Source organism: Labrus mixtus, chromosome 13 (assembly GCF_963584025.1).
Source record: "Labrus mixtus chromosome 13, fLabMix1.1, whole genome shotgun sequence".
In the NCBI taxonomy this organism is placed as follows: domain Eukaryota; kingdom Metazoa; phylum Chordata; class Actinopteri; order Labriformes; family Labridae; genus Labrus; species Labrus mixtus.
In genome coordinates, this window is record NC_083624.1 from 26106033 (window position 1) to 26131039 (window position 25007).

The 25007-nt window shown below is 39.7% G+C and overlaps 1 protein-coding gene across 1 annotated transcript; it reads left to right on the forward strand.

Moving 5' to 3' along the window:
- Nucleotides 1–933: 933 nt before the first annotated feature.
- Nucleotides 934–16879, forward strand: hat1 (histone acetyltransferase 1). Its single transcript, XM_061054468.1, has 11 exons — nt 934–1046; nt 2144–2215; nt 2341–2416; nt 6025–6145; nt 11155–11331; nt 11511–11632; nt 12221–12325; nt 12699–12805; nt 13250–13401; nt 14038–14154; nt 16269–16879. Exons 1-11 carry the CDS (start codon nt 1040–1042, stop codon nt 16437–16439), a joined length of 1227 nt encoding a protein of 408 aa, XP_060910451.1. The 5' UTR covers nt 934–1039; the 3' UTR covers nt 16440–16879.
- Nucleotides 16880–25007: the final 8128 nt, after the last annotated feature.

The window sequence follows — 25007 nt, forward strand, 5'->3', positions numbered from 1 at the left end:
AGACTGTAGTTTGCAGTTCAGAGATCAAGCAGCATGTATTGCCTCCATGCAGACACAATGTGCTGCCTTAGGATTGTAAAGGTATGGTATTGTTTAGAAAAGGGATAATCTAGTGCTGACAGTGTAGTGGAGGTAAAATTACAGTGGCTTAAACATCACTGGGTAGGTCATTCATTGGTGCACCTGCAGGACAGAATAGCTGAGGCTGGGATGATAGCACAGCATTAGGCAGGCGCAGGGGGATGTTCAGAATTGCACTTGCCCCGTAGAGTTAACTTCTGTTTCTTTTATTGAGCTGTAAACCTTACTACTTTCTGAATTATTCACTAACATATCCAAATGAACCAATGCGTTTTTTTGTGCCACATTTCTAGAACAACAATGTACTGCTTGTATGGTAGGTGTTGTTTTACTTTTTTTTATTGGGCCACACTTGATTTGTTTTGGTTTGAGAATTTTGAAAAATTAGCATTTCTGCCTAACTCAACAATCACAGAGGAGAAACTGAGTTTTCCATAAATGTTACTTGTATCAACAAACCATAATATAAAAGGATATTAAATGTATGGTATAGTATTTTAGGTAACAAACTTAATTGTAGGCTATCTTTACTATATCTTTACTTACAATTATAACTTTTCATTTATTGAGTCATGACCCTTGTCTTTAACTTTAGTTTAATATTCCCTAAACATAGCACAACTGATGCATGATATTCTGTTTTTAAAAACCTTTAAACAAACATTATTAAGAAATGGTTTTTTTTGTCTTTGAAATATAAATTGTCGAAGCACTCTTAAAATAAAATATCAATTATGCTATTTTGTTTCGTTTTACTATCCATTTGTACCTTGTTTTCCTGTTTTAAAAATATGTTTTATTTAATTATAGATTTGTTTAAATCAACGACCAGACCGGAGGTTGCCGCTTGGCCGTTACCGTTGAAAAAAACTACTTCCTGTTTCTACACGGACCCGGAAGTTGTCCCGATTCCGCGGGTCTTTTGGGACAACACAGCTCCGCACAACACTGTGCAGAAATGGCGGGTAAGTGGCCAAGCGCTTCAAAGCTCCTATTCTCCTGTCTTCGTTTGAATGCAGATCTATCGACACACTTTAACTGATGTTGGTCCAAATCGTCTGAAGTTGTGTATTCTCTCTCCACTTGTTCAAAATATATCGAGCTAAGCTAGCTGTAGCTGTGTGGGCCTGTCTGCTAACCTTAGTGAAGCTAACGGGCTGTCATACACTGTTTGTGTGTTTATGTAACGTGAATGTGTGACTCGATTTAATGGAGTATCACTGGAATATTTACGTCCTCTTTACCACATAACAGTGCAAATGACTGGGCTTACAGTTTCTAAAACCTCAGTAAACAGAAACCTCTACATTACAGTTAGTAGTCCACGTTGTAATATATTTTAATCAGAGTCAATAAAGTTCTTAATTGTAATGTATTGGTAATACATTTTAACAGAACAGAACAAAACTATCTTTGATTTTGCACATGATTGTGACGGTACTGAAACATTGAATGTAAGCTTGGGCTGCGTGTGCTTGTTGATAGTATCATATGGATCAGGGGTGGGCAACTGGTGGCCCGGGGGCCACATGCGGCCCCCATCATCCCTCAATGTGGCCCCATGTCAATTTGTACATATCAATTAATTGGAAACATGAAGAACACATGACAAAATCTGCCATGAAATCATGAAAACCAGAAATATGTCCATAATAATATTTGATCACTGGTATATGTTGAGTTTAATTTGAGACATAATTGACTGTAATTGTTTTTGTATTCTACAATTTGGCTCTCTGGCAGTGAGAAATAAATTAATGTGGCTCTTGCTGTGACCAAAGTTGCCCATCCCTGATATGGATAGTCTCCAATATCGAAGAAAACAGGGTTTTACTTTCTGATAGTGCCTTCAGAATGGTTTCCAGCTAGCAAAGGTTTCCTCAAGCTGCTGCTAATATTGGACTGAACTGATTATGTAAAATAATTACATTGGTGTGCTTATAACCTTTACAGCAGAAACTATTCATTAAGACTGAATGAAGATGGAAATGAGGACTTGGTCTTTAAGAGCATATCATTTTAGGAATTGATAACATTTCAGTAGGTTTATTTCTTTCCTCAGAAGTTAATACGATGGAGAAGAAACTGGCTGAATACAAGTGTGACACCAATGAAGCTTTATGCATGAAGCTGGGTATGTTTTTTTTATTATTATTATTGTTGCTTTCTTTATATGTTTTGCTAATGTATATTATTGGGTATATTTTCACCTTTTAATATTCTCTTAAATTGTGCGAATTTGCCTTCAAATCCTTTCAGTTCGCTTCCCTGAGGATGTTGAAGATGACGGCACCACATTCCACCCTGAGTACAGCCACCAACTCTTTGGAGATGAGTGAGTATTTTCTTTCCATCTTTTCACCTCTTCTCTTATTAAAAATAAAACAGCTTTTGTGAACAATGCAAAAGAAAGGATCATGAGTCAATCAATGTCTTTGTTTAGTTTAATTCTTCTTGCAAGTAGAAGGAACAAAGCTTCAGAGTGTCAATACGGTCTGAAGGAAAGCTCCAAGTAATCACAATATGCTTGGGGTTATATACACGTGCTTCACAGAAAAACCTTCATGCCCATATAAGGATTGCAGATACAGGCGCAGTCAAATAACAAATACATTTTGTCATACATTTCAACACGTCACACAACAGTAATGTCAAGGAAACTTCAAGTCTGAGTATCTTTTGATATTTAGCTATTTGTGAGAAACCTTCATCCTTGGGTAAAGACAAAACAAGAATATTACGTATTAACTTATTGTAGCATTTCTCAAGCGAGCTGTGAGTAAAATGTGTCCTCAACAGTAAACAGAATTTTTCCATTACACTTTCCCGTTACAAACATGGAAATGATTGGGTTTTTTTTTTTTTACACACAAGTCTTCCAATTATTATAGACTGCTCAGAAAAAGTCCTTGTCCTTGTCACTACTGGAAGCATCAGGTGGTACCTGAAGCCAAATCAGTTTGCACAGGTAGTCCAGCTCTTTAAGGATGGCTTATTTATACATGCGGTCACAACATGGTTTGCTGTGTCTCCCAGCAAAGTCTAAAGAGCATAGAGGAGATACCAGGTGAGATTCAGGGGGGTTGTCTGGCTTTTGCCTCTCTACTGCACCAGTTGTCACCTTCATTTGCACCAAAGCTTGTTGAACTGATTCACAATCACTTGTGCTTCCTAAATGGACTGATTGATACCCATGAAGTTTAACTGATTCAGTTTTAATCTGTAATGGTTCAGCGTTCCTTTTAATGTTGTTTTTTTAAAGATTTATTTTTGGCCTTTTTTGCCTTTATTGGAGAGATAGGACAGTGGATAAAGATGGAAATCAGGGAGAGTGAGAGTAGGGAATGACATGCGGGAAAGGAGCCACAGGTTAGATTCGCACCTGGGCTGCCCGCATTGAGGACTACAGCCTCCATACATGGGACGCGCACACTAACTAACGCCACAAGCGCCCCTTCCTTTAATGTTTTTGAGCAGTGTATTTACACCTGTTATTTACGAGCTGAAACCAATCCTGATATTGACCTTTATGCATACATATCTGAACTAAAGGTGCAGATCTGCCTCACCCAAAGGAACAGTAGTGGTGAAAATGCTTTTTGTGAACTGATAAAAATAAAGTGTTCAGTCTAAGAATTCATGCAGGAGATAAGTAGAAATTTCTTCTTGCAGGTTTTCAAATGAGTTTGGTCACTAGTAAAGTAAAGGCAATCATGTAAGGTTCAATGGCCACATAAAATGTACGTTGAACATGTGAAAAAGTCCAAAAAATAATGATAAAATATCAGATTTTGTGCATTCAGGGACCTGATCAGGGCTCTACAATAACTTGTAACTGAGGGTGCACCGATAGATTGGCATGTGACCGGCCGGTTTTCAGCCTGCTCGGTCCTGACTAGTGACCGGCCTGTCCTAACGATTATAGCCAATGTTGTGCCGATCAGACTCACGCATGAGCCGTTACATGCCACGCGCACAGCGACACAAACACTTAAATGATACAATCTCAATGTATGGGCGCGTTATTAGTACGTTTAGCCTGATTTGATAAGTAGCCTATCATTTTGCAGGAAATATTATAGATTCATATTCGTAATTAACGGATAGAAACATGATTAAAACTCTTTGCAAACACAAATAGAAACAGTGAAAAGACAGTGTCAGGCAGACTGGCTCAGAATAATCTAAATCAATTGGGAGTTGTCTATGTTAATAGTCCTGCATTGGACACTTGACTTGACTTTTAATGTGTTTGTATGATGTTGTGTGTATTGGCCATGCATCTACTTTGTGTTTTTGATATCTGTTATGTCAATGTTTTTTATTATTTTATTTGTCACTGATGTACGCAGGTCTCTCTTGAAAAAGAGATTCCAAAATCTCAATGAGACTACCTGGTAGAACAAAGGTAGAATAAATAAATAAAATAAAAAACTGTTACATAGTCTACTGAATAGAGAATAAATGTATGAGGCTAATTTTTAGAAGAGAGAAAAATGCAATTGGAGGCCAAATTGTCTGATTATACCTAAAGTTAAACATCTGCATGGATGAAAAGGATTTAAATACACATACAGAAATAATCATTGTGTGTCGGAAGGTCTTGTTGGCTTTTGTAGGTCACATAGAGGCATAGCATTAGCATATACAAAAAGTGAATTTCAGGCCCTGATGATTTGAAGTAAAGTTGCAATGTTGAGTAACTGGGTTCAGCTGTTCATCCACAACTCTGAAGCTCATTTTGAGAAGTAAATGTCTTTCGGAAGTGTCGTCAGGTGTATCTATGACTTTGGATTCTTCAAGCTGAAGGTCTTTATTCTAAGCGAGACTAACATGTCCTAAATAAACCTGTTTTGGATGATGATAGATGAGATGGCTTTTGATATTTCACTCCTTTTAAACAGGAAATATGTGTATTTTCCAAAATCTTGATCTATTCATTTAGGTGTTTGAGTGTTTATCATCTTTAAAAACACACTGAGTTGCTCATGAACCATGTGAATGATGATCTGTAATCTTTTATTCAGACAAGGAAAAATGATACTTGCCTGGAAAAGAAAATGCTAGCACAGCAAAAAGCAAAGGATTTGAGACAGTCACCTTATGGCTGGAGAATGATTTATCTGTTCCCTTCTCATCCAATAGAATGTTAACTGAGAAACTGTGCCATCAGAATTATCACTACAGATTTTTTGTTTTAACCTGTTTCTCATTTGTAGTCATGTCATAGTTGGTTCACATGTTTTTTTTAAATCCCACTCTTAAAGATACAAAGTCCCTTTTTTGGTAATTTAGTAGCCACATTCAAAATGTCAGAAATACAAGGGTTAATGATCAAAGATCTTTTTTTCATGTCGCTTTAAAAAGCTGCACAGAGTCATATTATTAACCAAATGTGATGCAGAACGAGGTTTTGCTATCAAGCCTGAGCATGCAACAGTATTGGCCATGACACCTGTGTCTGTGTGTAGGCCTAACTAGCATGTCGTTAGGCTCCAAATTGCTTTTCCCAATTAGTCAAAACTAGGATTGGTTATTTTTGCACTTGCTGCAATCAACTCAAAGGGAACTCAGTAATTGGGACATTAATTATTTCAGCAAGCATAATTGCTGGTAAAGCTCAATCACACAGTTGCATAATGATGAAATCTATTTTTCCATAAACTGTCAGTAGTGTTGTGGTGTAAGAAACAATACAACACGGTGCAATAAGTGGCCAGACCTACTGCAATCCTTTATTATTCACCCCAGGTGTATATTTATTAAACTCAATTAAAAGGAATAATCAGTCATTTGTTATTTTCCCCATGATATGATTTTATCTTCCAATGTACACACCAAATAAAACAGCTGCTGTATTGTTGTGAGTTTGCAATTTCACCTGTATTTTCTTTTCAAAAAGCTTTACTGAGGCGTTCTTGTTTCTTTTTATTTTTTCTTCAGTGAAGTCGCTTTTGGATACAAAGGTCTTCAGATACAACTCTTCTACACTGCAGGAAACCTGAGCACTCTCTTCAAAGTGAAATACTCCTCGAAAGTCACCGAGATGTTTGATTGTGTGGAGGTAAGAAATGCTTTTCTAAATCCCTTTTTTAGTAGGAATGTCTGGCAACCTGAAACGTGACTTTAAGTGTTCTCACAGGACTGTTTACTATACTTTGAGCATTTTTCTTGAATTATTAGAATGTTGAATATTGCTCTTCCAGTGAATGCAGTATGCTTTAAACATGCACAAGAATCAAGGTGATATGAACTTATTTTAAAATCTCCATCTCTATATCAATCTCAATTGTCACTCATAATCCAGTCAAAGTGTGTGGTGGTGTCTTTATCTGAACAGACCCTGGCCTCTGGCTGTATGTTCTAGTTTGCTCTTGTCATGTTGCTTTGTTTGGGACAGTTCTGTGTGCCAGTCATTGTGCAGTACTGTTGAGCTCACTGGAAACACTCTGCAGGTCAGTACTGAATGAAAACATAGGGACAGGACGGCATCACTAGCTCCTCGTCTGTCGGGCTGTGTGATGTGGACCCAAAATCATATCTCTAGTTCTAGTCTCTAGTTTTCAGCTGAATGGGCGATACATGATATATATTTCAATATTTTTTTCTGTAAATGAATAAAAACAAAGTCAGTTTTAAGTCAAATCTGCATGGGCCCCATTCCAAACGACACACAGGCACTTTTATTGACAGCCTGCTGCACAATGTCAACGTCTGGTACAGAAAGACCAGGAAGTCCCATATTAATACTAGGCTATACTTGTAGCAGACAGGTACATTTGCTCCACTTAATTTACCATGTAATCCGGTGTAGAAGACCCACTTTTACTACCTATTTTTTCTTCTTAAAAGTTGACTGCGTCTTATACACCGATGTGACCAATATACCAGTACACCATCATTACCGCGGGTGCAGCAGCCAACATCCCACACTGTGATCGAAAGACAGTTCAAAACTTTTTATTTTCTCTCAGAGAGACCTTCAAAAACAGAGTGCGATTTATATTCCGGATTTTATGGTAATCAATTATAAGAAAACTAAAGGCAACAAACAACGCCAGGTTGGATGTTTGCTTTACTTTTAATACTAAACTCCTTTGTTTTTGGTACAACATATAGCCTTATAAAACATAGAACATTTGCTTACACCAGATACGTGTGTATTGCATGTTAGCTCCGCTCCGGTAACAACTCTGCGCTCTCTTGTCCGTCAACACCCAAAGACTGCGTTCTCAGAGTAGAACCCGTCAAATACTCCTCTTGACTCTTGAGTCCCAAGACCAAGGACTTCCCACGGTTATTACAGAATCACGAATATGGTATATCACCCTTATAAACACAAACAAACACACATAAGGTCATTGTTCCCAACTGTCAAGAAAGAAGTGTTTTATTTTGAAAATAAACCAGATGTTTTAGTGTTGTTTATGTGTCTGACTTCCTGTCCCGCTCGATCTGCTCTGTGCTAAATTGATGCGAGCTGCTCTGGCATCTGGCAAAAATAGAAGCTTTGCGTATCTGCTGCAGAGGGCTCGGGAGCTGAGGCGCAGCGAAGCCAGTGGAAGCAAACACATCGACTAAAGTAGAAACCTATCAGCTCCACTGCTGTGGAGTCCAAAATCCGATATGTAAATTATGTAAATATCGGATCTGATCCCGATATCAGATCGGATGTGTCCCATCTCTAGGTGAGACATGCAGACTGCAGGCGTAAGTGAGCCGCTGGTATCCTCTGTTCCAGAAAGGTCCAAAGTGCTGCTTTACAAAGTCCCACATGTAGCTCTCTGGATTCAGGAATACAAGCTAACAGTTTACACACCTGGTAACTTGGGATCTCTCATGTTCCCCAGTTTTCATAGAAGTTTCCCACATCTATCGTTTAGACCGGTTGAGCCTCTATCTGCAGACATGTTTCCTCTTGTTTACTTTGTTGTCTCTTTTGAAGCCAGCAGAGCCAAACAGCTGATCAGTGCGCTGCCGGTGGAAGAACACATGTGGGGTGTGTCTAAGTTGTGTTAAAATAAAGGGTTTTGCAGGCAGAAAGTAGAGCGCTGTGAATTTTTCAAGATGGCGTACATGTCATGTACATGTTTTTTTTTTTTTAGCTTAGCTTGTCTTTAAGAGGCATCAGTGAAATATCGTGGAGCAAAATTTCCTGTTTTTTCAATATTTCAAGAAAATACATTTAAATCACGCATTCAAACATTTTCATGCTATCAGCATCTCTAGTAATAATTTTAACGAGTATTATACTTATACTTAGTGTGAATTAGTGTAAAACTAAAAGGCAAAGGTTAAAATGGAACAGGATTTTATGTGTTTACTCAACAGTACATCAATGTACTTTAATAGAAGTCATTATTGACTTAAATTAAATCAAACAGACAAATATCAGTCAGCTCTAATAAGAGGAGGCCTCCATCTTTGTATGAGAGTATGACTGCAATCAATAATTCTTTAAGGGCAATAAAGGCTTCTCTTTTGTGCACAAGTTCAGTTCCCTTAATGTTTCTTCTCTTACTAAAGTAACTCTGAGCCTCTCTGTGTGGTGTCATTATTCCTGTAAAAGATCTCCTGCTTTGTTAGACCTAATCTCAGCCCACCGTGGCCCCCTGTGCCGGTACACTAATCCTTCTCCTCCCTGTCGGAAGAGAGGGATTTTAAAAGGTTCTGTACGTGCGGTCTAACATGAGGTATTGATTTGAGAGGTTTATGTGATTGAATCAGCGGGAGGAGTAATGTGACACGGTTGGACATTTTGTACATATTTTTTTCAGGGATGAATTGCTGCTCAAGTCATTCACAATCAGAAATGTTTGGGTTCAAAATCTTAATCCTTCATTTCAGTTTTAGTGTTGTTCCAGCAGTAGCACTATTTACTGTGTGCAAGTTTCTGCCTTTAGTAATTGCAGAAGATCCACATTTGCATATAAAGAGTAGAGCTGTATTTGGACAGTTCAACTTGTAGCACATTCTCTAAGACCGCACAAAAGGCTGCGACCGGCTTTGAATATTTCCTGGAGCTTTCAATACATCGAACACGTTAAACGAACACAAGTATTAGCCAGGGCCTCTTCTGAGGTCAGATCATTGAACTCTGGGACATCTGTCCTATCCAGACACAGCAGGGGCTCCCTCATTGGACAATGTGGCCTTCAACTGGTAGTACTGGGAGCAGTGGGATAATTTGTAAACTCACCAGGAATTGGTGTTTCTGAGGATGTGCTCAGATTATAAATAAACCCTTTGACAGCGATGGCTTCTTCTAGTTTCACCTCTTCCATCCCTTTGCTCCAAAATAAAAAATAAAGGCGAAGCCATGGCAACCAATCCAGTGTTTTTAAACGTAAAGAGAGCCATTAGACTATTTTGGAAGATAGTTTGAAGCTGATATTCAAACTGAAATGTGATGGCTGCTGGCTTAGTGTCTGTGGGCCACTGCTTGGTGTGCAGTGTTGACCCCTGAGTGTTCACCTTGTTAAGGGTTTGAGTGCAGCTGGTGTAGAGGTAGAGAGCAGCAGAGTTCAGGCTACTCTCTGAAGGGTGTTTGTCTCTGAGTGCGTGTGGACGGTCGGGGTGCGGTGCAGCTGCTGAGAGAAGAGGGATAGAGACAGAGACGAGGGGAGGCATAGATGGAGTTTATGCAGCTGCAATGTCAATACGAGACTGTTGTTATATAAAAATCCTTACTTTTTTAAGACAAACTAAAATGCTAAATTTCTCTTAAAGAAAACGATTGATGTCCGAGCATGACTTTTTGTACATGTGAGCTGGAAATGTTGCTTTTGTTATTTTTTCTCTCACCTTCAAAAGCAATATGGTTGTGTTTATGTGCTTTAACATTATATTTAAAGTTGATAATAAGTTCAAACTAAATCAATGATTTGGATTTGTAAAAGGGTCTTTGCTGTAAATGAAACAGATGAAATAATGCCAGCACAACAAATTAGATAGTTTATACCCTCTTTGTGCTTATTGTTAGAAATCAAAGACATTAACAAAATGTTCTAAAGGTGCCTTGTTAAGTTACATTCATGACAAACTAAGGCATCTATTCTGGAAGGCTGTGCAATTTAGTGTCTAGTGTGCAGGAGAGTGGCCGGGATAAAGAGACGTGTTTGTCCATGGCCTTTTAAGTATGCTCCTTGTTCCTTAGAAATGTGGCCGAACAATTACAATGGTTAAGAGGCATTCAGCTGCAGGTGCATTACTTCCAGTTAGATATTAGCTGATGTCTGAAAGGGTGGGGAATTAGCAGCATGTTGTATTAGCCTTTTGTAGTGCATTTTGCTCAGACCTTCTTAATTTCCCCGTTTTCAATGCCGAGCAGCAAGGGTCTCTTTGCTGAAATAATGCCCATCACACATGTAAATGGTGTGAAAGGGCTGCTTAGCAAAGTGTTCTCATGTCAATCCTTGTGGAAATGGATACAATGCAAACATTACAGCTGAACTAACCACAGGTTGCACTGAGTAAAAAGTCCAAGGGTAGGGCCCCTTTGTCTCGTGTGCTCTTTGAAAAAAAATGCGAGGGCAAATTCATTTGATTGGGTTCACTTGGCGGGATTAGAGGAGAGGCCTCTATTATGGATGCTCAAAGGTTTGTTAAGTTGAGATCAATTCATAAGATTTAATTTCCCAGTGAGAAGCAGAAATGCGTTTTATTGTGGCAACTTCATCACATATTCATGGTTTAACATAAGTAGTAAATGTACTGATTTAAGTGGTCTTTTCACCGGAAAAGGGGGGGTGGCGGGTGGGGGTTGCCGCTGTGGTTTCTGCTCAGCTCACAGTTTTAATTGCCTAATGGTTTTCTTTCATTGGCACAAAACATGTATGCTTCCAGTCCTAATTTCTAGATTTTTTTCTCTTTATTCACTCTCATACAGTCCTGTCGCTTTTAGAAACAGAACTTTGCAACTAACATAAAAACAGTTTTCAAAACAATTAATATTTCAGGATTTTCAATAATTAGAAAATTCAGAGCTGGTCATATTTATGCAAATATCTGCTCAAATGTTCTAGATCACTTTTTACATTACTAAATTCTTACACTGTATGTTGTTTCATTCAGTCTGACGATATTGAAGGGAAGATCCGGGAAATCGTTCCTGCTGGGTTCACCTGCAACACTGACGACTTCATTTCACTGCTGGAGAAGGAGGCCAATTTCAAGCCCTTCGGCACCCTGCTTCACACGTACACGGTCCACAGCGAGGAGGCTGGAGAACTCACTTACCAGATCCACAAGGTACAAACTCACACACCGCCTTAGCGGACAATCCAGGAAGGCTTTTTTTTAATCTTTTATTTCAGTTTTTAACTTGTTATTATATTTTTTTCTTTTAACTCTCTTGAGCTAAAGGAAGGCACAAGATACAACTTTAAACCATATCAGAAATGTATTTCTGCTGTATTTTTGCGACCCAGGCTGACATCACCTGCCCAGGATTCCAAGAGTACCACGAGCGCCTGCAGACCTTCCTCATGTGGTTCATAGAGACTGCCAGCTTCATCGATGCAGACGACGATCGCTGGGACTTCTTTCTGGTGTGAGTGCTTCTCTTAATTGACATCAAACCCCCCCTCCAACCCCACCCTCCCTGCCCACCCCTAACCTAAAGCCTTTATTGAGTCATTGAAAAACAAAGCCCCCCTTTGTGGCGTTTGTGACCAATTACCAGGCCAGTTTGATTATATTTCTCCCCATAGGAGAATTGTTGATCAGGCAAGAGCTTCCTTTGTGGCCAAAGCCCTTTTCAGTTTTTTTCAGGGGCAAGAGCTGAATTGAATACTGTTGTCTTTTGAAACACTGAACAATGTCTTAACAGTAAAAAGAGCCTCTGCCAGTGTTTTCTTTACCCTGGCAACTATTAATACTGACAATGGGCAAAATGGACTGAAGTGATTTTGAGGAGCTCAGACCCTCCTCCAACCCCTTCTCTTCCTCTAAGTTGCAGTACTCCAATTAAGTGCATAATGTATTCAGGTTGTAGCAGGTGTACCAATCGGGGCCTGGCTGCTCTAACATGCTGACATCGGGGGGGTGAAGGGTGGGCACAAGAACAGAGGGGCGAAAATGGACACTGCATGGGAGTGTGCCTGTAATTGACCTGTTTGCCTTTGTGTTTTATCTGCAGATTTGAAAAGTACAATAAGGATGGGGAGACTCTCTACGCAACTGTTGGCTACATGACAGTTTATAATTACTACGTGTACCCAGACAAAACCCGGCCACGTGTAAGGTAATTGCTGGGGCAGCACGTGCCTTCCCATTCTTTTGTATGGAAAAAAAAGGAGTGGAAAATTATACATTTCTTTATCCTCTTCCCAAAGAGCCCAAATTATGGGCTTATATAGCCAACCATTCATCCAGATTTTGTTTCATTACCAAACCAGGGTGATCCGTATCTGAAAACAACTTTAGAGATAAGCTTTTGATGTGGTTTGATTTGTTACACTGATGGATCTGGGGAACTATCTATTATTTCCTGCTTTGAAAAAAAATAGATTTTTTTTAGTTTCATCTCAGATGCCATGCAAATTATGATTATGACGAAGTTTGAACAACAGGTTTCTTTGTGTTTTTGCATGTATGTCTTCACTCTTCCTAAACAGCCAAATGTTGATCCTGCCTCCATTCCAAGGAGAGGGTCACGGAGCTCAGCTTCTGGAGGCAGTTCACAGGTTTTACTGCAGCCTGCCCAAAGTGCAAGACATTACAGGTGAGCTTCTGAAGTACTTTAGTTTAATTATTTATATTTCCAGATATTATCTTTTCATTTAGGATTGATATGATGACCACAAATATTTTAAAGGACTTTTTTCTTAACAGTTGATCCATGGGGGCGAGGGGTTCATTTTAAGATCTGGTATGAATACCAGAATGTGCCGCAGCTCTGTTCAAACTCTTTGGATTGAAATTGTTGCTTTACAAGATGACAGAGGATGAATACTTCAGGTGGAATATAGCTGCTTACTGTACGTCACGCTTTAGGTAAAAAAGTGATATATGTCAGTTTTAGCAAAAAAAATGTGGTCCCCAAATCCCTGCCCTGCTCCTTCCCCTGATTTAAAAAAACAAACTATGAGCTACATACCTCTAACTTGTTTTGATTATGTTTAATATATGTCTGATATTCCTGGTCTGTGTGTTGTTTTGTTCACAGCTGAAGACCCGTCTGAAAACTATGTGAAGCTCAGAGACTACGTGCTGGTCAAGCTTTGTCAAGGCATGCCCTCCTTCGCAGAAGACAAGCTGCATCTGGGTTTCTCCGCTGACATGGTCAAAGAGTCGCAGGACAAGTTGAAAATAAACAAGGTGTTGTATGACTCTGTCATGTTCTGTGTTCAAATCAAAGCTTTGACTTTACAATTCAGAAAACTCTGAGATGAAGTTTTCATATTCCATGTTTATCAGCCAGCAGACCAAAATATTCCTAAACCTAAATGTAAAATATTGAGCTTGTTTGTGACCTGAGATTTGACTTTTTACAATTTGGAGGAGTGTGAAGTTAGCAAGCCTTCAGGGTAACAAAATAAAAATATTTTACCAGGTCTGTTTCAGGAAGAAGAAGCTTTCACTTTGTTTTATATAAAAGGAGTTCATAACAGAATTTCTTCAACGATGTCATTGTGCTATAACCATGCCTGTTAAGGATTGTAAAAAAGGTTTTTCTATGTACTCTATTTCTTCCACACTGAGTAACTTTCTGTTTTTGTTGGCATTTTGTGAAATAGGAAGATAAAGTTCTAACTTCACTTTGTATACTAAAGTTGTCTCAAGTCATGTTCAAATCTCCAAACAATTTCAAACTCCCATCAGCATGATGTTTTGCTGTTTACACTTATTCTGAATGATTTGATTTGGTTTCACGTAGCTGGTTATCAGAGTATGCTTGGCACACTTAGAAAAACAATAAGTACAATCCTCTCCCTTTATTTTTTCTTCTTACAGAAACATGCAAGGCGAGTGTATGAAATCCTGCGTCTGAGAGCAACAGACATGAGTGATGAAGAGAAGGCGAGAGCGTACCGTCTGGAGGTGAAGAAGAGGTTATTTGGACCATATAGGGTGAGTTATAAATCGGCCTCTGAGCAGTTTGCCTTGCGTGTCTGTGTGGAGTGGGTCAAATGGTGGATGCAGAATGACATCCTGAGTGATTGATTTTCTTTTATTTATTCAGACATAAAAACTGAATGTCAGTCAACTTGTCTCTGTTGCTGTAAAACAAAAATGTCTTGTGTGCAGTCTTCTACCTTTTGTGAGCCTAACATTACAACTGTTCACTGCAGGAAGCAAAGTGGCCCATGTGTGGCACACACTTGATCGGCTTACAGCTCCACATTGTCACTGTTTATTATGTTACCTTTTAAAACAGCAGAAAAAAAATTGATCTTCAGTTCATTGAAAATTGATAGATAACTAGAAGCGTATTGTTGCAGTCACAATAGGACGCACCAGGCGTCTGTGGTTTCTGCTGCTGCTGGAGCTTTTTTCTATTCAGACACATGTCATTGGACAGGATTTGCATTTCTTTGGGAGAAATAATTTTCATCAAAGTGTGTTTGAAGAAAAAAAGCTGCTGCTATTCAGAGTTCTGTCGCTTTTCTGCTGCAGAACTTTTTTGAAATTCAACCCTTTTTATCTTCTGTTTTATATGCAAGTTTTGATTCAGTTTCAGTCTAACAATCCAAACCCCGGTGTGCAGAATATCATAAGCTCCTCTGGATTGTGCTGTTCCAGACTCGACAGTGGGAAATACTGTGTTGATCTACATGCACAGACATAAAACCCTGTATCCTGTTTGCTCGTGACATTTAATGTTTGAGCCGCTCACTGAGACTTTACATACCATCCATTAGAGAATTCTCTGTCAGCAGGGTAACCACATGTCTGGAAAAAAAGGCATAATCTGACATGGAAAAGACCTATGTGGTGAGGCGGGAAGTAGGAATTCCTTGAGAGAGTGGCAGGGAAAGATCTGGTGGCCAGATGCAGAGTGGTTTTTCCTTCCCTCAGGAGATTTAGCATGTAGTTAGCTGAATGGCAGAAGCCTTGCTCTGCGTATGTTAGGGGGATTACGAGTTTCTGCTCTTACCCTCAATTCCCCTAGGACCATGTCTGCATTTATATGCGTGCAGGATTTTTTAAGCAGCTGATTGTAGTCGCCTAAGGGAACGAGAGTTTTGTTTGTCCATGTAAAAAAAAAAAAAAAAAAGTTTAGGCACTGTGATCTCATTGCACTATTGACGCTCTGCAATTCTCATATTACTGACAAATCCTCCAAAAAGGACAATACCATCATATGGTACCTACTACAAAGTATTTCACATGTTGCCATAGCCTGATTTGGCTTAATCTTCTGTCTTATAGCCATTTAATGTCAAACATAAACAACTGTTAAAAACCCACATTTTCAGCCAGAGCCTCCAGGCAGTATGCACTTTATCCCTCTTTGACACCAGCTGATAAATGATTGCAATGGAAGACCTCTTTGTCTAATATTACTTCTATATCTAAAGTAAATGCAAACAGGGTCATAGAAATGAAACACATGTGGGTCTGACACTTGAATGTGCATACCAAAATGAACAATATCATTTAATGTAACTTACTTGTAGCATTCATTTCTTGCTTTTTGAGCCACAAAAATTATATAATTAGCTAGAAAGGCAAACAAAGTAATTTGAGAGGAGGACAGGCAAAAAAAGGTTTAACACAACACAAATATATCTGACTGTACATTCAAATGAAATCCAGAGGCAGCGGTTCAGAAGTCACAGAATGTAAAAGTTCCAGGATATCCATTTTGATCCATATTAATATAGCTTATTAACTCTTTGATAATGATTTCCCCTTCAGACAGTACCTAAATGTTGATGACAAAACATACCTGGTTACTTAAAGATTCTGTTATGAGTTGTTAAGCAGGTTATGAAACAGACTGAGACTAATACTGTTTCCTCTGTATGAGCTACAAAGCAAATCAGACCGTCAGGAAGAAGATTGACTTTATCTATATTCTGATTATTAAACCTGCCAGCGACTAGATGTAAGATAAAGTGTTTAACAGCAACAGATCAAAATCAACAGAATGTAAGTTCCTGTGTGTTTGGAGTAAGCGAGCAGACTGATTCATCTCCTCACCTGTGTGTGTGTCTGTCTGTGCTGTCAATGTCATGCAGAAGAATCAGAGGGAGCTGGCAAAGATGAAGAAGTGCCTGCGGCCGGAGGAGCTGGTGTCCCACATGGGTCAGATGGACACTCAGACGCAGCACGAGGAGCTGGAGAAGAGCTATCAGGTTGCTTTGGAAGACTACAGGCGAATCATTGAGAGGCTTGCGTCGCAGGCCTGATCAGACTGTGAGCCCACCCCTCTCACCAGTACAGGTGGTCTGCTCTGTTTGTACAAAGTCCACATCACCACAGACTTTAGCTGCAGCTAAGAAGAAACTCTCCTGATGTAACAAAAATCACATTTTGAGTAGAAACGTGTTTCAGATGTATTGTGGCTGAGACAGGTGTGTCAGTGACAGGTCCAGCTGATGTTCACACGGTAGAGGAGCATGTTGCAGCTGGAGGGTGAGACTTCTGTTTGTCCCACATGTTTCATCACTTTGTGTGAGATTTACTGATATGAAATACTTCACAAGGTGATAAGACGCTCCCACTGCCCCGCAGAGAAACCCTGCTTCTTTTCCATCATAGACATTTTTTTATGATCTTTGTCAAAACAATTCCCAATGTGTGTTTTCAAGCACTTCATACAGACAATAAAACTTGGTTTTGTATATTGCTCAAATGGTTTGAGTTTCATTGTAGAGAAGAAAATAAAACATCTCAGTCAGTTAGGTTGCACTTGAGCATTCAAAATCCTGTGTTTAATTTGGAAAAATACAAATGCTAAACAATAGAAAGATTTAAAAAATGTAAAAAAAAAAAAAAAAAAGAGCCATGAAATACAACATGAATTAAATACTAACACCTACATACAACTATGTAAACTTTCCAAGCTACATTCCCTTTTACATGCTTATAGCTGGGATAGGAAACTTAGGCATAAACATTCCTAACTTACTGCAGGACAAGTCAAAGAACCAGCACTGTGTAAAGGAGAGCAGCCTGTCTTTGTTGCTGTTTACTTCATCTATCTTTTTCCACCTGCCATCCTGTGCAGCTAGCTTGTAAGTTTTGGCAATGGAAAACTCTGCTAATGCTCAACAAGAGCCCCGAGGTGAGTATGTTAACAGTTAAGCCTTGCAATGAAAAGCCTACCCTAGTTAAAAGTGAACTACTCTGCACTGTTGTCATGTTTAAGCTCATAGTAGACAGTAAAAAGCAAAGCTAGGAGTGTACTGCTATCTTTGTAGTTTTCATAAAGTTGAATTCTTCTCAGTGATGATGTTAGCGTGTAGCTGTTCAGCAGGTGTAATGTTTCTCACCGTAATACAGCATATAAACAAACAGAAATTACTGATTGGGATGTTCTGTTTTAAATGTATGTTTTTATTGTATTGTTAACTATTGGACACTAATGGGAATATTAACTTTACTGTATGATGGCGATAGATTTAAGGCCATTGGGATACATTTTTTTTTACACTTGTAACGTCTACACCAAATGACATGTGAATCTATCCAGAAGGTCACAAACCATTCAAGCTAAAAAAGTCATCCACATAATAGTGATCCAGGGAGAACATTTAGCTTGACTCTGCTTTATTTTGGGCACAGATTTCTGCACTGAATATCAGATTAATACATCCGATAGTTGTTTAGTTATTTTTATTCTTCTTATTTAAACCATATGTTGCAAAGTGGAGATGATACTAGAGAAAAACCAAGATGATAAACAGAGTTGTTAGAATGCAAACTAAATAAACAAGGATTGTGTTAATGCTTTGATACTTCACTGTATACATACATAGAAAGGAAAGGACACCATTTAAGAACTATTTCGCTTGTTGGGACTTTTAATGTCTGTACTACATTTTATGACAAACAACAAATAGTTGTTGGGATATATTCGTGTCAGAGCCATGTATCATGCAACTGCTAACCTGGCCAGAAATGATCAAATTGGATACAGCAGAACAGGAGATAATTTTATCCATGTCATTTTTTCATCCTTGCCATGTGCCTACATACCCCACAATGCATCGTAGCCGCAAATAATTTGTTTAGAAGATTGGGTCGTGTATGCTAGTATCGGCTGTTACAAGCATCCAGCAGAGGTAAGGGGCTTCAGTGGTCTTACTTGAACCTTTTTTATTGATTTATTGAGCCGGTAGTCGTTGAGAATTTCCCTCTGGAGTGACAAAACAAATGTTTATTTGATCAATCCCCTCGTCTTTTCATCCCAAAACGTTTAAAAAACGATCGATTTTTTAGCAGATTCACTCTGGTCTGTGGCTTCTCCCAGTAAGTCTTAGTAGCTACTGCTGAAAATCTGTTACTGCCGACCAATCTACTTCAGAAAAGCCTGTGGTATATCAGAATCATAGAGAAGGTAACCACACATTAAGGGATTCTGGGTTGTTGTAGCTATCTTCCAGTTCTTCCCACCCAGGGGGTCAGCCCTATGTTCCCACAGTTCCCATATTTCTAGATTTTTCTCAAAATTAAACTATGTTCCCACATTTCTAGGATATTTTCAAAATTAGGTCTTGTGTTCCTACATTTCCCTTCAATTTAAGCCTTCCTTAAAGTTTCCTCCATGAGCCTATGACACCTCCAGAGGGCTGGAAAGTGACTCCAAGCATCCCAGGAGCACCCCCCCCCCCCTTCTCTATGCCAACCCGGCTTTCCAGAGGTATTGATGCACTGCAAACTATGGTTTGCGTCCAGTTGCTGCGCTTCATTCGACTGATCTGACCTGAAGCTAGTTAATGCGAGGCCTCTGGGCTACTTAGTTTAGTTAGTTTATTTAAAAGGACAATGTGCACTTACATTAAATGTTTGGGCGCACCAGATTTAGCTAAAAGCTACATTCCATCTGTAGTCCATTGCTACTGGATAATAGGTTGGGTGTTATTGGCTACCAAATTGGGAGAAAGGGGGATAAAATCTGATACAAATTTATGAAGAAGGAAATGTGGGAACATAGGGCTTCTGGGAACATAGGGCTTCTGGGAACATAGGGCCTAATTTTGGAAAAAAATCTTAGAAATGTGGGAACATAGGCACGCTCCCCTTCCCAGCATCACCTTCCATGATGTCAACAACAAATGTACGACAGTGGGCTAACTAGATTAATGGAATCATTAACTAAGTCTTAACTTCATTTAGTCTAGGCCTGCAAAGTCACCCAGCACATATTTCAATAGCACACATCATGCAACAGCTTTTCCTTAAACTCATTTAGATGTTTTTCCAGTTCTTGGTTTTTCCATTGTAAATATTATATAGAACTTTTTTTCCATATAGAATGCAGAATTGATTTCATCCTCTTCCCTGCTTTTTTCTTTTCTCAATGAGGAAATTAGAATTATTGCTGAAAGTCATGATGTTGCATTAAAAATGTCATTTCATACATTTGTTTATTCTGCTTTAAGACAGAGAAGTAGGCTGTCTATTTTAAAAGACTGAAGGTACTTCCTACTTGTTCACATGCAGTGTGAACGGTAGGGGATGATCTGAACAGGTCCCAGATCAGCTGTGATCCGTTTCACCACTAGTTACAAGCTATAGATATTCATGCTAGGTCCATGCTATAGATTTAAAAAATAACCTGACTAAAGCATTTTCCAATAGTTGGTTGATATATGAAACCATTGAAGGGATGTAATTCTGTCGACGGCTCTCGTCTCTTCAGGCTAATGCAACTTCTGATTGCTGCTGATGTTGAGTGTTACACTAATGAGTATTATGCTTTTCAATTGAAAACCTTTGTGTCACTGTACTGCCCCCGCTTATGTAGATCACTGTGATGAATACCCATCATACTTTATGATACTTTAGCACATTGTCACTAAATGAAGGCTGCCAGGTCAATTTTCAATTTTTCCCCCTCTCCACATGAAACAAGACAAAACCTTGGAACCCTTCACATCTCAAATTCTGATTGATTGAATCCACTCGTGGCCACAAGGGGCCTCATCTCACTGTAGTTTTTCTCTGCTTTTTTCTGCTGTGAGTGCACATTTTCACACTGCAGTGCACGAGCTCAGCCAACTGGCCCGCTAATGGGGGAAGTGGCATAATGGTTTAGTAGGCATGTGCTGTCTCATTAATTCCTTCTGTAATACATGTCTGTTTGATACATGTGGTGCACTATGATGACAGATAAAGGTGAACGTGTGGACGATTTGCAGGCCTCTGTTTGGTTGCCAGGAGGTGGTGAAACCCCCTTTTGCCCCCCTCAGACCACACAGTTGAGTTTACAGAAGTGTAATTATCCCCCACCCACTACACACACACACACACACACACACATACACACACACACTAAGTCTACCCTGGGCCCTCATGTCCTATTGCACCTGTCTGCAAATACACTGGCGTTAGACTAAAACAGTACCTGAAAGATACAAATATTTGACCTTATTCCCCGTGTGCACGTCTTTCTGAGGTCAATCTAAAGGCACAAACTGAAACGCATTAGTCTTGTGACAAACACAGAAAGCTTACTGATAGTGAAGCTCCATATTAACCTCAAGGATATGAGAGGATTATATCAACCCTCTCATGTTGTATTTACCAAAATGTTGACTCCTAAACTTTAAAACCCTCTGAATGAATAAAAATTGTAAGCTTACCTGAAACTTCTTTCTACTATTCCTTATGTTGTTCCTCCTTAATAATCACATACCCTCGATTCAGTGCAAACGGTTCACTCATGATTAGATCTTTGACAACTCAAATCAGTAAGAATTGATACAAATGTATTTTGCAACGACTTTGTTGATCTATTATTTTTCTGAACATGTTAAGATACGTTAATACAATAAGTTGGTAAAACAGTAAATATGCCTAAATGACTGAAAATGTCTTCAGTAGAATAAATCACTTCAAGGTTTTGGAGAGTACATTTGTGTGTTAAAATTGTTCTCTTTTCCAGTGGCTGTAGAAGGATGTATATTTTTAAAAACTGTTCAAGTGTGCAGGTTTATATGTATGTATAAAAAGCTACATCAAGGCTGTGAAGTGAAATATATTCAGAGTGTCTATTTTGGCTTATTCCCCCCTTTCTGCAGTCGATCAGCCCATTCAACATGCGGTGAATTGAAATCCAAAGAAGGCGGCGCACTTTCTTCTGCAGTCGAAGCTATTACAGTGGTTCCAGCAGTGGGCCTTCAGTCGCTGGGCTTTTGTAGCACGGACCCAGTCTGTCTATTATGTTGTTTCAGAGTGGAGATGTGGGAGGTTGATTTATGTCTGAAACTGTCATCGGTTTCAATCTCCTCTCTCTCACTTTTCATTTTTCCACATGAAGAAAAAGGGGGAGAGAAACTTCCATTAATGTTCCCTCTCTCTTTTCCCTATCATGTCTGAGCACCATGCAAAAATAATTGTTCTGTTAAAGCAGGCGGAGAGGATTAATGCCATTATTCTGTGAAGTGACAACAACAGTATCATGCTTGACTTGAATATTTAGTTTCACCTGTTGGCATTCCTGCTACTGTTACATTACGGCGCCTCCACATCTCTCCAGTGAGGGCAGACAGTCAGGGAGTTTTGGACCAGAGCCCAGCCACTGAGGGACCTGCTGAACATGATACCTGTGTGGAGGAGCTCCGACGTCTTAGCCGCTAGGTTCCCAGGAGAGAGAGAGAGAGAGCCAGGCAGAAAAGTAAGAGTCCTCTACCACCCCTCCCCTCCCACCATCACTGCTTTTCTTATCATGTTCCCCTTTTCTTTTGTGCTTCTTCATTACCCCCCGAGGCTCCTGAGCCCCCTCTTCAGCGTCAGTGAACCTGGCCCAGTCCCCTTTTCTCTGCTAAATGAGTTCTCTTTAAGATAATGTTTGATGTGCTGACAGCCAGGGCCAAAACAGTGTAAGAGAAACCGACTTTGACATCTTTTAATTGTGCGTCAGAAAAGCAAAGATTGTGCTTCCTTGGACTGCTTTCAGATCATGCTGCTGATATGGTAATTTGCTCGACTGAAGGATGTGATGAAAGTGGCGCTGTTGATAGTTTAGAAGAGTCCCTTGAGTCCGGTCTGCTGGTTCCCCCTGCTCCATAAACATGACTCCTCTTAAATGCACATGTAAACAGCATGTTAGTCAATCTCTGTTTAGTGTCTGCAATTATGAAAGAAAATGGACCAATCGGAAAAGGATTCATTTTCACACAAACGTCTCAGATCTCCAATAAATAGTGTTCATCCTGGTTTAAAATAAAGGGTAGATGTGTGTGAAATAAATGAATGAATGAGCATGACATGTTTTTTTCCCCTCCTTTTTGTAATATTCATGGTAATAGATTTCCATCTGTGCACAACCAGAGCTTGTATCTATGATTATTTAGGATCATGCTGCACTTTAAATGGAGCGTGTTTCTGAGCTGGATTTCTATTCATATGACGCAAAAAAAAAAAAAAAAAGATCACGTAGTGTACCTAAAGCTTTGGGAACTTCTATCTTGATTGACAGAGAATGAACAGCAGCATGACAAGACTTGTTATCTCTGTCACAAGTGATGCATGTTTGTAGACATAATCCTTTACTTAATGGCAGCCAGATAAAGACAAATGCTGCTTATTGAAACTGATTTTTTCTTTCAGCTGTTCTCTTTTTAAATCGCCTTGAACAACCTTCTGCTTTCGGAGCCTTTAAACTTTGAATAATCATCAATGACTGGAACCTGCTGTGGCATTTGGTTTTCATTTACTCCATGTGCAGCACTAAAATATGACACAACAACATTTCCTGGTAAGTTAAGCTGTTTGCTGAAAAGCCATGGAGGTTTTCAATGTGTTCTTTAAATAAAAAAAAATGAGCTGAATTATTATTAGGTGAAAGTGCAGGAAACATTCATGTGTCAACGTGCTGCACTGCATGGCGGGTTTCATTGTGAACTAAGAGATCAACAGAAAACATTAACAGTGGGCTTTTTGTTTTGATCCGCACATGAATGGCCTCCTTGATTTTGCAGATTTTTTTTCTCTGTTCTGCCGGCCCTGCCTTCATATTAATCTCTTAAACGAGCCGTGTTGTTGGAGTTGGGTGAACATGGGGTGCTTTTTCTAGATGTCGTTTTCTAATTAAAACTGTCCCATTAGGCTGTAATTGGGGCTATCTGTGGCTGGGGACGGGGCTGTATAGGGGAGGGGGGAGCAAGAAGTCAGACCAAGATGGTATCAGGGCGAGGAGACAGGAAGCCTCTGTGTAATCTTGTCAGGTTGGAGATCGGGGCTGCGATGGAGCTGACCGCACTGAGCTGTACTTGGCTGCTGCTGTTCAACTGTAACATCAGACGGATCAGAAGAACTCCTTTTGTAGTTTCTACAGGATCCTTGATTTTTACATGTTGGTGTTTATATAATTTAATAAAGTAAACTGCAAAGTGTTACTATGGGATCAATACAAACAATCAGAATCTGAAGGGTTATGTGGTTAATGTCAACACTCAGAGTTAAAAGCAAAGTGCAGGTTGCTAAAAAATAACATCAGTAAAAGCTAAACATGTCAAGAAAGCCTCGTCTTCTGCACAACAAAAGTCCGGTCTGATTTTGTGCAATTTGAAACAAATGTTTTCAGTTTCATCTTCTGCCCCCAGAATCACAAGGATTGATTCAAATATTCCTCTGCTCCAGGGTCAACAGACAAGGAACATTATCTTTTTTTATACTGAACAGTTGAAGTATTACATGCAGGCTAAAAAAAACTTTTCGGCTTGTGACAAACTCAGAAATCAAGCGAAGCCCACTCAGAAAGAATGAAACAAATTCACATGGGAGAGTATTCTGACTGCAGCCACACAGTTACAGATGTTGTGCTGGTAGCGATGTATGTGACCTACAACAGAAAGAGAAACGCTCGGTAACCCTTAACCGTACACAAGTATCTGGGGGATAGTGAGAAGACTGCTTTTGAAAATTACACGTGTCAATCACGATACGATAAAAAAAAAAGCACTCCCAGGACCCCCGGTCTGAAACGCTTCAAAGCTCGGTATTTTCCCGCCGCATCGAGCTCTCTGAGTAAATAGGAATGCTCGCACACAGACACACACACACTGACATTTGCCAGATGCTCAGTGCTAATTAGGGCCAAGTATTCCCCCTCATACGGAGCGTGTGAGAAACCATAAGTGCACCGCCAGCCGCCCTGTAAGACCTGACTCGGGTCAGACTTTCGTGTTTGGACTCTGAATGTTTGATTATAATCATGTTGTTTTTAATTTTCATGCAAAAAAAAGAAGCATGGATGAAAGTTTTCTTTGATGTAATTCATAGTTTGGGACAAAAATGTGTGTTAATTTGTAACACAAATAAACAAGTTGCAGAGTGTTTTAAGAAATATTTGTCTGCTTAGCTCAGTTGGATACATACAGATGTGCTTATCCATTGAGGATACCTTCATTCAGTTCAGTGCTGCCTGTGTTTTACATTTCTGTCTTTACATTTCATCTTCATGTTTGTCATTCATCATCCTACCTACAAGCTTCCAAAAACCTGTTCTTTCCTCCTGCATGATATTACACTCCTCCACCCCCCAAATGGTGCTGCTGGGGCACTAAGCAGGAAGTCAAAGCTCCAGCCTTCCATCCTCCGACCCCCCTCCTCACTCTGCTCTCCCAGGCTGCAGCGTGGCTCGGTGTCCTGGCTCCTGTCCAGGTTTTGTGTGCTGTGGTGGGGAGGGTCACGGTTTGCGTCTGACCCCGGGGCCTGCACGTTGGATGTTGTTATTATTAGTGCTCCGTGCCCCTACCCCCCACCCCCTGGGCAGGCAGTCCCCAAAGCAGGGGGAACTGCCCAGG

Coding starts and splice junctions, on each gene's coding strand:
- hat1 (XM_061054468.1), top strand. Junction 11,332..11,510: donor TCACTTACCAGATCCACAAG/GTACAAACTCAC, acceptor TTTGCGACCCAG/GCTGACATCACCTGCCCAGG. Junction 14,155..16,268: donor GGTTATTTGGACCATATAGG/GTGAGTTATAAA, acceptor AATGTCATGCAG/AAGAATCAGAGGGAGCTGGC.